This window comes from Podarcis bocagei, assembly GCF_964188305.1.
Source record: "Podarcis bocagei genome assembly, chromosome: 8".
NCBI classification, from domain to species: domain Eukaryota; kingdom Metazoa; phylum Chordata; class Lepidosauria; order Squamata; family Lacertidae; genus Podarcis; species Podarcis bocagei.
In genome coordinates this window covers 44940460-44954321 of record NC_138133.1, presented here as the reverse complement: position 1 = coordinate 44954321, position 13862 = coordinate 44940460, and the positions used below count along the sequence as shown (strand labels likewise).

At 40.2% G+C, this 13862-nt stretch overlaps 1 protein-coding gene across 2 annotated transcripts in view; it reads right to left on the bottom strand.

Moving 5' to 3' along the window:
• The window catches only part of MYOM1 (myomesin 1), a 70306-nt gene extending 56834 nt beyond the window's left edge, over window positions 1-13472 (bottom strand). The window contains exons 1-3 of one of the 2 annotated variants that reach the window (XM_081205532.1): window positions 13306-13472; window positions 10541-10949; window positions 3154-3279 (exon numbers count right to left, since the gene is read on the bottom strand). In XM_081205532.1, the coding sequence (XP_081061658.1) occupies window positions 3154-3279; window positions 10541-10911 (497 nt within the window). In that variant the 5' untranslated portion in view covers window positions 10912-10949; window positions 13306-13472. The remainder of the gene's footprint in view (window positions 1-3153; window positions 3280-10540; window positions 10950-13305) is intronic. The other variant, XM_081205533.1, reaches the window with a different exon arrangement.
• Window positions 13473-13862: the final 390 nt, after the last annotated feature.

The following is a 13862-nucleotide window of genomic DNA, read 5'->3' as shown; positions in this document are numbered from 1 at the left end:
TATTATAGCTTGCCTGTCATTGGTGCTTAACTTCTAGAAAGGGGAATGCCAAGACTCAGTGGCTAGATTTCACTTATCTATGAAATATACATCAGAGCTTTCCAAACTGTGTGTCATGACACATTAGAGTGTTGGCTGCGGTGTGTAGGTGTATTTTGATAATACTCATCAAGCTCATCTTGGGGCAGGAAAGGGGTTAGTTTAATCTCTGGCTTGTTAGTAAAACTGAATTACTGTGCTGCGAAATGATGAATGTCTAAAAAGTATGTTACCAACATGAAAAGTTTGGAAAGCTCTGGTCTACATGTTAAGGGTCAGGTTAATCCTCCCTTATCTACATATTGTAGCAAAAGGGATAGCCCAGGTGGCATCCTCCAGGTGTTGTTGGACAGCAACCTCGGTCACCCCTGACTTTTGGCCATGGTGGTTGATACTCATGGAAGCTGTAGTCCAACAACATCTAGAGGCACTACATTGGCTCCCTCTGTACTACAGTTAATTCCTAGCCTTGGAAATGTGTGTCAGGGTTGAACTCTAGTAGCTCAGGCGCAAATTAATTCTTGTTTCCGGAACATTAATCTATAAGTGATTGCAGTGTTCTCTTATCCCTTCCATTCAAACCTATCTCTAAATAGAATTTTACATTAAGGACCACAGCATTGCCCCCCCCCCCGCCGGCAACAAAAATCAACAATGGTTTGCTTCAAACTATTGTTAAAGGAATGGGTGGGTGTATTTCAAGATGTGGGAAGAAAATATGAATCCCACATGTGTGGGGTAAATAAAGAATTGGCTGAGTGCCTGGATTCAAAATGTGAGCCTAACTCACCCTCCAGCAGGTCAAGTAGCAGGTCAAGGAGAGAGATGGAACATCAGATAAGAAGGGGTATGACCCAGCTCAGTCTAGGAACCCAGCACTATTATCGTAACTCCTTCATGCATTAACTAGTACTCGTGCACACTTATGCTTGACTGCAATCTCCTTCAAATGAAACTCTTTAGCATGGCGCATGGCTCTTTACAATGTATAATTTGATCACCACTAAAAACATCAAATCCATCCAATTCATGAATTGGGGTCAATTTCTGCTTTTGGATGGAGAATGCTTTTAAAGAACTATTCAAGTACAGTGTAGACTTGTGTAAAGGCTTTTTTATGATTAATGTGTGTAGATATATCATCTTATACAACAGGGTTAGGAACATAAGAAGAGATTGCTGGATCAGACCAGTAAATCAGAGATAAATCAAGTTGTGTAACTAAGTTATGAAATAAGCTACAAATTAACTTTTTAAAAAGTTATTTGCTTATGAACACATATCTTGCAGGCCCCAAGCCCAACTCTGTTGGCTTCCAACCAGAACACTGGGCAGCTAATGTGTTATATCTTTAGATAGCTTTCTGATGTAATCATTTTTAAAAACACACATTGCCTCTCTCTGGCAAATCATCTGTCAATGGAAAGGGGCAAGCTGTCCTTGTAAGAGAATGTAGATATGATTTATAATTTGCACATGGAAAATGAATCTGGACTCTTATCCTTCAGAGAATAAATGGACAGAAATGGTGTGAAACAGCATATCCCATTCTGGCACAAAAGCATAGATGGTATGTCAAATTTGTGCAACCATATGACAATGGATCAAGTGAGCTTTTCAACACTTTAAGAAATATTAATGAGAGCAGAGTAATGGTGATAATGGTGAAGGAATTCCTATCCCATCACTCAATCTGCATATACAAATCCCAAGCATGCCTAGTAGTAGGGCTAGTAGAGTCTAAAGACAACTGGCTACTCCACATCTGTATTTAAGGGTATGCCTGCACCAGCTGTTATCACAATATATTTTTTCTGCAAAAGCACCAAAACTCTCTCTCTCACACTGCAAAGTGCACTGCACTCTTCAATCTTAAATGTGTCTGCCTGTGGACTTAATAATAAGAGAGAAAAGGAGTTCACTCTTAAAGCAATGTTTCAGCTGTGCTAATAATGCCAGTGCAATGCAGTTGAAATCCTTTGCTCCCCTAGCAGCAACGTTAAAGGCACCTATGATGCCCCCAATTAGTCATGCATAGAAGGCACCAATCAAAAGTGATGTGAGGAAGAACATCAAGATGATATACTACACCCCGGAAAAACGTTAAACATGCACAAGCTATGTTAGCGTCATAGACATGATTTGTCCAACCACTCTTCCAAGATATACATTGGGTCCCATCCATGTGTCTACTGGCTATATTTCCAGCAGGTCTTCTTATCAATGTCCTTTCAAGTGGGGGAACATTGTGCCCCTTTTGGGGTAGTTTGTCTACCTTTGCTCCCCACCCTGTACTCAGCTCTCACTTGTGTCTCCTAGAAGCTTTCATCATGCGACAACAGCCACACCCCAGAAATGGCTTTGACTGGCTGGCTAAACCAGGTGAGGGTAGCTGATGGGTCTGAAACCCTTGGCAAATTGGGGACTTCCCCCGCACGCGAAGACAAACTCCGGCAGATTGAGCAGACAACACGAATAGTGAGTTCAATAGTTAAGAAGGTAGTTTCTGCTGTAGAAGGAAGTGAGGGGCCAATGGGGCATGTCAACCTAGGAAGGTAGCCTATCTAGGGTATTTCTTTTTTTTTTTTTTTTTTTTTTGAGAAGAAAGGGCTAAGGAATACACCCTACAAAAATCCAAAGCTGAGTCCCTAAGACTCCTTTGGACCACATCAGTGAGGCCAAGAGAGGGGTCCTGTCGTATGGGCAACCCAGGCCCTCCATAGACACTCACCAGGCTTGTGCCCCAAGGAATGTACTTCAGTGCTGCAAACGTAGCAGTTTGACTTCACCCCCAGAGGCATATTCCATTGTCTCTCGAGACAGATGGATAGCAGTTGTCAACAACTGTATCATATCACAGGGGAAAGCAATGAAAATGTTCTGGTTTTGATTTGGCTTCTATGTAGAAATGTTCAGAGTCACGCTCATTTTCACCACAACACAAACCTACCACATCACATATATCAGGGATAACCAATATGGCCCTTATATAAATCTACATATATCAACTACTTTTCTTCCAGATGTGAGCAGCAAATCCATTACAAAGATATACAGACAAACCATGCTCTTTATCCCTGCTCCTGTCCACAAATCAATGAAAAAGAGACATACCTTCCTCTGAATACAGGTACTACATACTCAATAGCGGTGTTTTCCTTCTCTTCTTCTGACAATATACTCTGCTTAGCCCGCTTTGCTTTGGGACTTAACTTGAAAGAATAATCGCCCAACATTTTTCTGAAAGAAAAGTAATATTATCAGATTTATAAAGACACGGCATATACAATTAGATTACAAGCATATGCCTTAGAAAACCATATCTAAACATAAAAGATACATTAAATATATCAGGACATCTACTTATCTACAAGTATACAAAGTGAACATTGGGGAAGCAGGCAAAAAACTACATAGAAAAATAGATGGAAAAATACAAAGATATAATGGTCAATTCAGTATTGCCAAAATTATATACAATAAGAAGTTTTTTGTTTTTATTTTGTCTATCTGAGCACCATTATTAATACCACCAACAGGAAAAAACTCAAATCTAGATTACTCCTTGTTATTAGCAAAAGCTAAGGAGCTTCCACTGTTACTATTTTGCAAAAGGGATTCAAATGCTTACTGGAACTTTTGGTTTCTGCAATTAAAGTGCATTAAAGCACTCTGTCACATTACTGCAACAATTCTGCTTTTTAAAAAGCATGGACTTTTTAATGTGATGGGAAAGGCATGGAAAAGTGTGCAATAAACAAATTATTTGCAGGAAGATGGGTAAACACCCCACAAGTAAATACAGACAATTGCAGAATGAATGCTTATTGTCATATAATTGTCCCATAAAAGTATAAGAAATGGTTAAGAAAGGTTGGACACAGTCTAACCACCAAGTAATCTTTGTGCAAGCAAATCATGATATGAACTGGGCTTAACGTGCAACTACTTACTTACTTACAATTTGCTTCTCATCTATCCTCACTGTGCTTCTCATAACAAAAGCAGCATTTTTATTTTAAAAAATTTAAAGAATACCAAGGGTCAAAGCTCAAATTCCTAAACTTTGAAAACTATTGTTTCATATCACTTTTTTAAAAATATAACTTGCTCATACTGTTATGCAATCACTAGAATGATCTTTATGGGTCTAAATTCAATTCGAACATCTTCTTCACCTTATTACAATCATACCTCGGGATAAATGTGCTTCAAGTTAAGTATTTTCAGGTTGCGCTCCGTGGCGACCCGGAAGTAACGGAGTGCGTTACTTCCAGGTTTTGCTACGTGCACATGTGCAGATGGTCAAAATGACATCACACACATGTGCAGAAGCAGCAAAACGCGCGGGCGCGGGTTGCATTCACTTCAGGATGCCAACAGGGCTCCAGAACGGATCCCATTCGCATCCCGAGGTACCACTGTACTTAGATTTTCCACTGTACTTAGATTTGTCTAGTTACAAATAAGTATCACTTGCTCAGTTGGATTTAGTCCTAGCTACTTCTGCATATGCTTATTACATACCTAGACTGAAATCCGATGCACACATTTGGGAGTAAGCACTTCTGAAAATGGGGCTTAGTTCTGAGTAGATACACAAAGGATTACACTGTTTATATCATAAATATTCTGAGTAGCATTTCTTCAGAAGAAGAAGTACAGAAATGTGAGCACTGATTAAATATAAAGCCATGCTGTAACTATTTTTGCTGGATTGTGGATATTAGTGAAAAGGGAGATCCAATGCAATGGAGCTATTTGTGCCAGCTCCTGAATCTGGGGAGTCTACCAGACCCGCCAAGTGTCCCTATTTCCCAGGGATGTCCCTGATTTAGAGAATCCATCCTGTTTTCTGATTTGATCCTGGAATGCCCCACTTTTCCTTAGGATGTTCCTATTTTCATTGGAGAAATGTTGGAGGGTATGGAGTTATCTGACCCCCGAGCTGTCTGAAGGCCATCCTGTATAGGGAAGGTTTTTTAAAATGTTTTTATATATGTTGGAAGCAGCCCAGAGTGACTGGGGCAACTCGGTAAGATGTGTGGTGTGGGGTATAAACAGTAAAATTATCATTAAGGAATGGGACCTCCCTATATTCATCGTAGAAACGTTGGAGGGTATGGTCCACCTGATAGTGAAATGCAGATGATGTTTGGCCACACACACACACACACACACACACACACACACAATTTGGCTAACAGTTACTGAAAGGTCATGAGGCTGTTGTCCCTGAAACCAGAGAGCAAAGAAAGTGTGATAGGTCCTACTCTGGGGAGATTCAGTTCCACATACCAGGTAAGAAGCTCTGGTTGCAACATCCTTCACTGAAGGGCAATATTTTAGAACCTACTCTGGAGAATCTAGAAGCTTCTCTGTCTATGGACCTCTAGTGAGCCTGGACCCAAGGGACTATGAGAAAACTGATTTTAGAAACTTTTATAGTTAGTCTGCCAATACCTCAGGTGGCAATCCTATAAACATTTACCTGGGACTGTACACCACTGAGCCAGCGGTGGAGCGCTCCTGAGGGGGGTGGAGACACAGCCAAGGGGGGGCGGAGGATGCGCTCCCAGGCGCGGGATAGCCGTTTGGGTGCACGGAGCCGCGTGCGCGCCCTGCAGCCGGGGGCAGAGTGAGCTGCCCATGGTGGACATTCAGTGTGCTGCCTGCCCACAACTCCCAAGCCTCCCCCAGCTGTCAAAATGAAGGGGGAAGGGGGGAATGCCGCCAGCAAGGCGGTGCAGCTCCTCCCCTTCCCCCGATGGCTCGGGGTGGGCTTGGGAGTCGCGGAAAGGCAGCACACCAAATGTCACTCCCCCAGCGAAGACACCCGGGGTGGTCCACCCCCACCACACACCCCTTCCTCCGCCCCTGCACTGAGCTCAATGGGACTTACTTCTGAGTAAATTTGTATCAGTTTAAGCTGCTCTCAATCCCACCATATATCTTTGAGCAGAATGGCAGGGTATAAATGATCTTAAATAAATAAATGGTTTTAGGAAGCATTTCAGGGCACAAGGAGGAAGGCCAAAGGCCTAGAACTTGTTTGTAAGAGCAATGGTGTTGTTTCTATATAGCATCAAAAATAACAGCTTACTCTAACATCTGTATGTAAGATCGACTTACAACAGGATGATATGTATTCATTGGGAAAGAAACTTGATTTTCAACTCTGGTCCTGCCCAATTCATACATTACTTGGCTATTCACACCAGTGACCCTAGTCACTGCTGAGTATGCACATAATGCTTGAGTCCAGCACATAAGTTACTGAGTGGCAGCAAACACTGTATTTCTAAATGAGAAGTACCCAACAGTCATAGCTATCGCGGCCAAACAACACCTATGATTATTCTGTTCTAATATTTATTTGAGAATTGCTAGAATAATTCACAAAGGATTTTGAGTCATATACGAAATGTTTGAAGCAGCCCTATATTGCTTCATAAATTTAATTACCATAGGTAGGAACATCTGAGACTGACATTCAGAGTCACTGGTTTAGAATGTCAGCTGACAATGTGAACTGCTTTCATGTCTCATCAGGGCTGAGAAGACAAATTGTACTATGGCCCCCTAGATGTTATTGATTTGGATGCTCTTATGTCACTACAGAGTATGATGACCTATGGTTAAATTTAGCTGAATGCTAAGGCATTGAGAGATTTTAGAATTAGAATGCTAAAGCCAATTAGCAACTTTTGAAAAACTGCTTAGGTCTTACCTACATAAAGAAGGGGGGGACCCTGGGTATGTTCATATTACAAATTGATGTACAGTTTCAGGATTTGCTGAATACTCCCTAAGACATTTGCTGCAGACAGACTGCTTATGGTAAGCAATGAAAAAGCCTGGAAGACGCAATACCTTTGACAAGCAGAGTTTGATTCCTGCTTCTTCAGATCTAACGTAGTATGTTACTGTGTGAAACAGGCTTTCCTTCTAAATAATAATAAATGCAAAAATTCCTCTCAGAAAGGTGAAGCATGTGCTGTGTTGCCAGATCAAGCAGAGTAACAGGATCCCCCTAGAGATTGCCCTACTAGTCTAAGGTTGGAGACTCAGCTATTTCATATTCTATCTCCTAAGTGACAAACATATTTAGACAGATCTAATTTAGCAGAAAGATGAATAAGAACCCTGCAAAAGACTGATAATTTTATTGAATGAATGAGGTTTTTCTCCTGTCCCATCTTCCACAACTTTGCTTTGTCTGCCGCATGACAAATGAATGAAGTAGCCTAGCTTTATTCCATGCACTGGATTGGGTAAGATTATCTGACATTAAGGTGTCCTCGACTGTAGGGTCAAGTTGAGAGCCTTCCAAATGTTGGCCATAAGCCATGAACAGGTTTAGGGCACATAAAGATCTGTGCACGATATTTAGCACATTAGAGAAGCTTGCTGAATAAGCATTAATCAAACATTGAAACGCAAGGTATATAGCTGCTTTCAACTAATCTATAAAGAAAAAAAGATACATATATTTTTACTATAAACAAAAATAAACACACAGTTCAGATTATGTCCTAAACCACTTGATGGCTTGTAGGCACTGAGTAAAACATAAGAAAGCTTGACAGCAATACAGTGGTACCTCGAGTTACAGACGCTTCAGGTTACAGACTCCACTAACCCGGAAGTAGTACCTCGGGTTAAGAACTTTGCTTCAGGATGAGAACAGAAATCGTGCTCCGGCGGTGCGGTGGCAGCGGGAGACCCCATTAGCTAAAGTGGTACCTCGGGTTAAGAACAGTTTCAGGTTAAGAACAGACCTCCGGAATGAATTAAGTTCTTAACCCGAGGTACCACTGTACTAGTAAAGGCCCTAGAACCTTTCAGTCTGTGAACACTCAGAAAAGGATGCTGTGATTACTAAGACCCTATTTTTCAGCAGATGGCTCTAAGCTTTAAGGATCTGCTAGTTAGGAATCAAATGACCAAATATTCTTCTCCATACCTAAACTGATGACTAATGACATAGTTCATGACATGTAAAAGGGAACATCTTTATTTATACTTCTGGGCTGCTGGAATTCTCTTTGGCCAAGACACAAAATGCTTTGGTGTGTGGCTATAGACTATGATGAGTAAATCACCACAAGAGTCAAAACCACAGTGTGCATGTGTGAAATCAATATTGTTTGATCATCACAATCTGGAAGAGCAGGACATATCAGACTTCCCATGGTAAGCACAAGGTTTTCAGGGTGGGCTATCTCTTTAATTCTGTTATGCCATACTCCCTAAGGCAGGCATTTTGTGCTAGGCCACCCATCCCCCATAGCAGTTGTTTTGTGACTGGAGCCTCCAGCGCTCCCTCAAAATTCAAAATGTGCCCACTGGTCCAAAAAGGCTTGGCAACCCATAGGAGAGAGCAAAAATAAAATGTAAGAATCTTGACTTGAAGAAGACATTTTTGCAGTAAATAATCTTATAAATATAATTACTTAAGAGCAATTATTTTTGCAGGAATCGAGTTCAACCTTGAATGTTTACTACTGTACTTAAAACTCTTTGCCAAAGCTGAAACAACACAGCCAGTTAAATAATGAATGGAATCATACTTTCATCAACACCAGCAATTCTGTTATAAAGGTCACATACTGAGCACTTCAGTCCAAGTAAGCACATACCAGCCTAAATCCCAATCACAAACAATTAGATAATTACTTCTGGCAAGATTATTTTTTAAAAACCTGCTGAGAAAGAGGACATTTTAATGGGATTTCACAACGGTATTGGATTTCCAGTTTCAGTGCCAACTTCTTCCAGTGATCAGAATACGTACTCAGGCAGCGTTGATGGCATCATGATTGGTCCTTGCCCATCCTCAGATACCTAAATTACTATCTTTGGCTATTCTGCTATCAATTAAGGCTGATGTATATCTATTTTACATGCATGTTTATTTAAGACTACTAGCAAACATCTAGATTCATCACATCTGTTTCAATTTTCCTACTATATTATAGAGGAAAACCATGCTCTTAACCCTCTTATGGGCAGGCAGATATATGTCACATTCTTCCAGTGTTTTCTATTTCTTATGAAAAGTTAATGGAAGACTCTGTGTTTGAGGGCTCATTCACACTGAAGTTTAATGTAGATTTGAAGTTGCTTCTGTGTCTATATTTTTTTGCATCCACACAATACTGTACTCTCATCCAAGTGGCAGCCTGCATTCCCACCCCCCCAAAAAAATTAAATTTGGATTGTTCTGATCTGCAGATAATCTGCTAAGGGAAGAAAACACCATATATAATTGCATGTTACCCAACTGTGGGTGCATTGTGCGGACAGGTTATTTTACATGTGTGTTCACATGCTGGGTTCTACCTATCATCACACACCCTACTTCCATTTTGTTTCCATCAGCCCAAAGGAAAGAATTCAGCTTGGCAATCTGGTATATTGAAAAACCTGTGGGTTAAAAAAAGTGCATGTGTGCAGATAAACAAATACATGTGCGCATTCCGACAATGGACCTCAGGTTTTCAGAAAAGGAAGTGCTAACTGAGGGGAGGAGATAACACCACACAGCATGAATACGTACCACCAAGCACCACCTACCAATGTGGACGGAGAAACAATGAGATAGATTTCAGAGGCATAAAACTGAAAATGTGGATGAAGGTGTACAAATGCACACATGGAAACAGCATATCACATATAAATTTGTAAACCACTTTGAAGTTTTCTTTTTTGTGTTTTTTTTACGATCAACCAGTGTATAAATTTTATGAAATAACACAAATAAATAAATAAATAAGTAAAAGTAACGCCCTCATGTGAGGACAGCCTGAGCTGAGGAACTGTGAAAGGAGGAGCTAATGAAATCATTTCCCTCCAGCCATTAATCCAATCAAAACCAAGGCCTCATTTCACCCATGGGGGTGGAAATACATACATTTTCATCCTGCATTGAAAAGAAGCTGGGGGAAAGGGTTAAGCAGCTCTTTCCAAGCTTCCAAGCCTTCTTCAAAATCCCTGCAGCAAACTGCTGCATGTCTTTGCCTGTGTAATATCTAGGCTGGCCCTCAGAAGACCCATAGAAGAGACATATACCATACCTTTGTAGGAAGGCTGCAAAGCGTAAAAAATTATGTCTAAGAATAGCAAATTATTCCAGCAAAGAAATACAGTGGTACCTCTGGTTGCGAACGGGATCCGTTCCGGAGGCCCGTTTGCAACACGAAAAGAGTGCAACCCGCAGCGTCGCGTCTGCGCAGGTTGCAATTCACCGCTTCTGTGCATGCGCGAGTGGTGAAACCTGGAAGTAACCCTTTCTGGTACTTCCAGGTCACCGCGGGACGTAACCTGAAAGAACGTAACATGAAGTGGACTTAACATGTGGTATGACTGTACATATGATGATACATCACAGAACCTGCTCCTGCTCCAACTGAAGCCAATGGGGTGTTTGTCACTGAACTGAATGAAAAAGGAGTAAACATTTCCTTGCAAATGAGCAAAATTTTGTGTTTCACCCTACCCTCGACTGTAGGTTTCATATCCAAGGCGGTAGGCTTCAGCTTTCTTATTGACCAACTCAGATCCATGATGGTAGGCTTCCTCTTTCTTACTTATCAATTCAGATCCTAGACTGAGGGCTGAAGATCTTTTACTGTGAGCTGCTGATTCATGGGCATAGGATTCTGCCAATTCATGGCTAGATGCTGCAGACTGCTGGCCATGGTGGTAGGCCAATGCAGCTTCCTTACTATAGGCGGTAGATCCATGAGTGTAGATGGCAGATTTGCGCTTCTCCTCCCTTTGGTACTGACTTAGAGTGGACTCCAGCTCCTTGTGGCGATATGCACGATCAAAATGTTGATGATGCCTCTGGTAGAATGGTAAAGACATCCTGGATTTCTCTTAGCTCAGCCCACACTTTTGATGTTCTGTAAAAACAACAACAAAAAACCATAAGTTATATAGCATGTATGACTATGCCATTATGGTGGGGGTTTTTAATGTCATAAGCTGCCTTGAACATGGTTTTAACTATGGAAAGTCAGCATACAAATAAAATTATGTATGTATGTAAAGGTAGAGGTAACAGACCCCTGGATGATTAGGTCCAGTCAAAGGTGACTATGAGGTGCGGCACTTATCTTGCTTCAGGCCGAAGGAGTCGGTGTTTGTCCACAGACAACTTTCCGGGTCATGTGGCCAGAATGACTAAACCATTTCTGGCGCAACGAAACACCGGGACGGAAGCCAGAGCACATGGAAATGCTGTTTGCATATGTATGTATGTATGTATGTATGTATGACATGCTCAATAATTTTTCAGTGATCATAATTAATCCAACCAAGATAAATTCAGATAAATACTGAAGGGAAGATTGTGGGTGGTATTCACCTATGTCTTACTCAGAGCAGACCCTTGAAATTAAACAACTTGACTAAGTATGGTCCATTTAGTTCAATGTAACAATTGTAATTAAAACTTAGTTGAATACCACACTGTGTCATGGTTATGCTTCACTGGGCTCATCTACCTGCAAGCAAAATATGATAAATAGTAGTTACAGCATGTATGAGTATTTAAGTGTATGAATAAGAAACTTTCACAAGGACATAAGTAAAAAAGTGCACACAAAATCCATTTTAACATTCCATTTATATAAGAAGAACATAATTCATCTGAAGTTAAGAAGAACATTTATGTCCACACAGTTGTAGATTTTGAGTTTTATAACTTTCTATGAAAATTTGAGACACTTGTAGAAAAAAAGCAACATATTAGTTTCATCCCATGTGGCAATTCCTAGGAAAAACACAAAATGCTCTTTAAAAGCATCTGGTTACTCTTATAGCACTTTGGTACAGGAATCTTTTGTCTAACTCTTCTAAAATTAAAATAAATTTTGTGTATTTTTCTTTTCTATTTCTTTTCTGTTTTTTTAAAAAAATCTAACTTTCAAATCACATTTTCAGTACTGTATTGTGATTTCAACATTACGTTCCAGATTCTGCATTCCAAAATCATCTTCTTGTGACCATCTCACACAGTTACATTTGGAGAGACCCAAGATGCAAAACTGCAGAGTAGAGTCAGTACTCCAAATACATCCATTTTCAAAGCAGTTATTCTGAACCTCAGCATTCACAATTAAATGTGTGAATCCAAAATATAATTCCAGTATGTATAACATAACTCATACAGTGCTTATTATTTCATGTTCTGCACTGTATGTATGTCTGTTTCCTTCACTATTCATATATGCATTGTTTGCATAACTGCAGTCTGTCTTATCTTAGTATAATTAACAGGCTGTATCAAGGCCCCATGGTTCAACCCAAGGTTTCCAACACTGAAGATCTACCAACATAATTATGACTTTGTTCAAGATCCACTTGTTGACGCCCACCATCAGTACACACACACAGCCTTAAGCCTCTTCTGCTGCATTTTCCCAAGCACCTGCTGTTAGTGGCTCAGTGATTAAATGACAAGGCTTCTTCAATCTTCAGTTTGAAAATTATTATTCATTCTGTGACTGGCCATTAGTTTTATCTTAGGCTTTGGAAATGCTAGATTCTGTGTGCGTGGTAATTCTTACTGCACACATTTACAGAGGCATGTGCAGTAAAAATACCTAATCTGCCAATAATTTAACTACTATGATTAACCTTTTATATGTTAATGTAGGGCTAAATTAATGTACATTAACAGGAGCAGTATCATGATGGCAGACTTCTCACTGGCCTATGTATGTTCATTAAAGCATGTGTAGAAAGTGGCCACACATACTTGTGCCAGACAGCTGTTTGCACAAGGGTTTGAACATTATAATGAATATAATTTGAACATTATAATGAATACATTGCACATAGGTTGTGCATTGTGTTGGTATTCCCCTCTAACAAGGGCTGTAATATTTTAATATTATGGGAATCTTAAAACACATAGAGAATCTAATCACTTGAACTGTTTTCATCTGAAGACATTCTGAAGTAACTATCACACACAAGCAGAAAGCATTTTAGAAGAGAACTGTTACACAACTAAACTTTCTAGTGGCACCATTAACTCATGTTTCATTTGAAAAGTACTTTAGCGGTATGTTACAATAGGTGAGTTGCTAAATATTTTGCATTACTTTGTTTTTTCTTGAAGGTTCACTCTTAAGATTTCTCCAATCTGCTGTTGAATCCATAATAGAAGAAAATAGAGAGATAATACTGGTCCACATTTATAACATACAGAACAAGTTTGACAAATAATGTCTCTGGACATTGCATACTTACCAGTAGTCAAATTAAGAATGATAGAATTTCAGTCTTGTACAAGGATGAATGAGAAGAAGGGAGAAATCCAGCAAAAGTTCAATCCAGCAGAGTGGCTGACAGCACCAGGGTTGAGGGACCCTCAGGTCCAGAACAAAAATAATGACTGTAGTCAGTGGAATGTGAAAGCAACACTCCCAACCTTTTATGGCTGAAAAGGCTGTTAAATATAGCAGCAGCAAAGAGGGGGAGAGAGAGACAGAGTGCTATCCCTCCGCAAATATATGACAGCAGCTTCAAGCTACAAGTCTTCCCTCTCTGAAGCCTAACGAAATTGAGTCCTAAAGCCTTCTGCCAGCTCCTAAATGATGTCAACATGGCTGTGCAACTGACATTCATTGGTTTAAGTAATGAAGGAAAATCTGTTGCTCCATAAACCTAATTTAAAAATAAGTTGCCACTGTACTGACAGAAGCCAGAGTTACAGTAGTGTGACATTAATAAGGACTCCTGAATGTTCTTCTGCCCAGTTCCATCACAGGATGCTATTAACACAAGTGTTGATATATCTGCTGTGA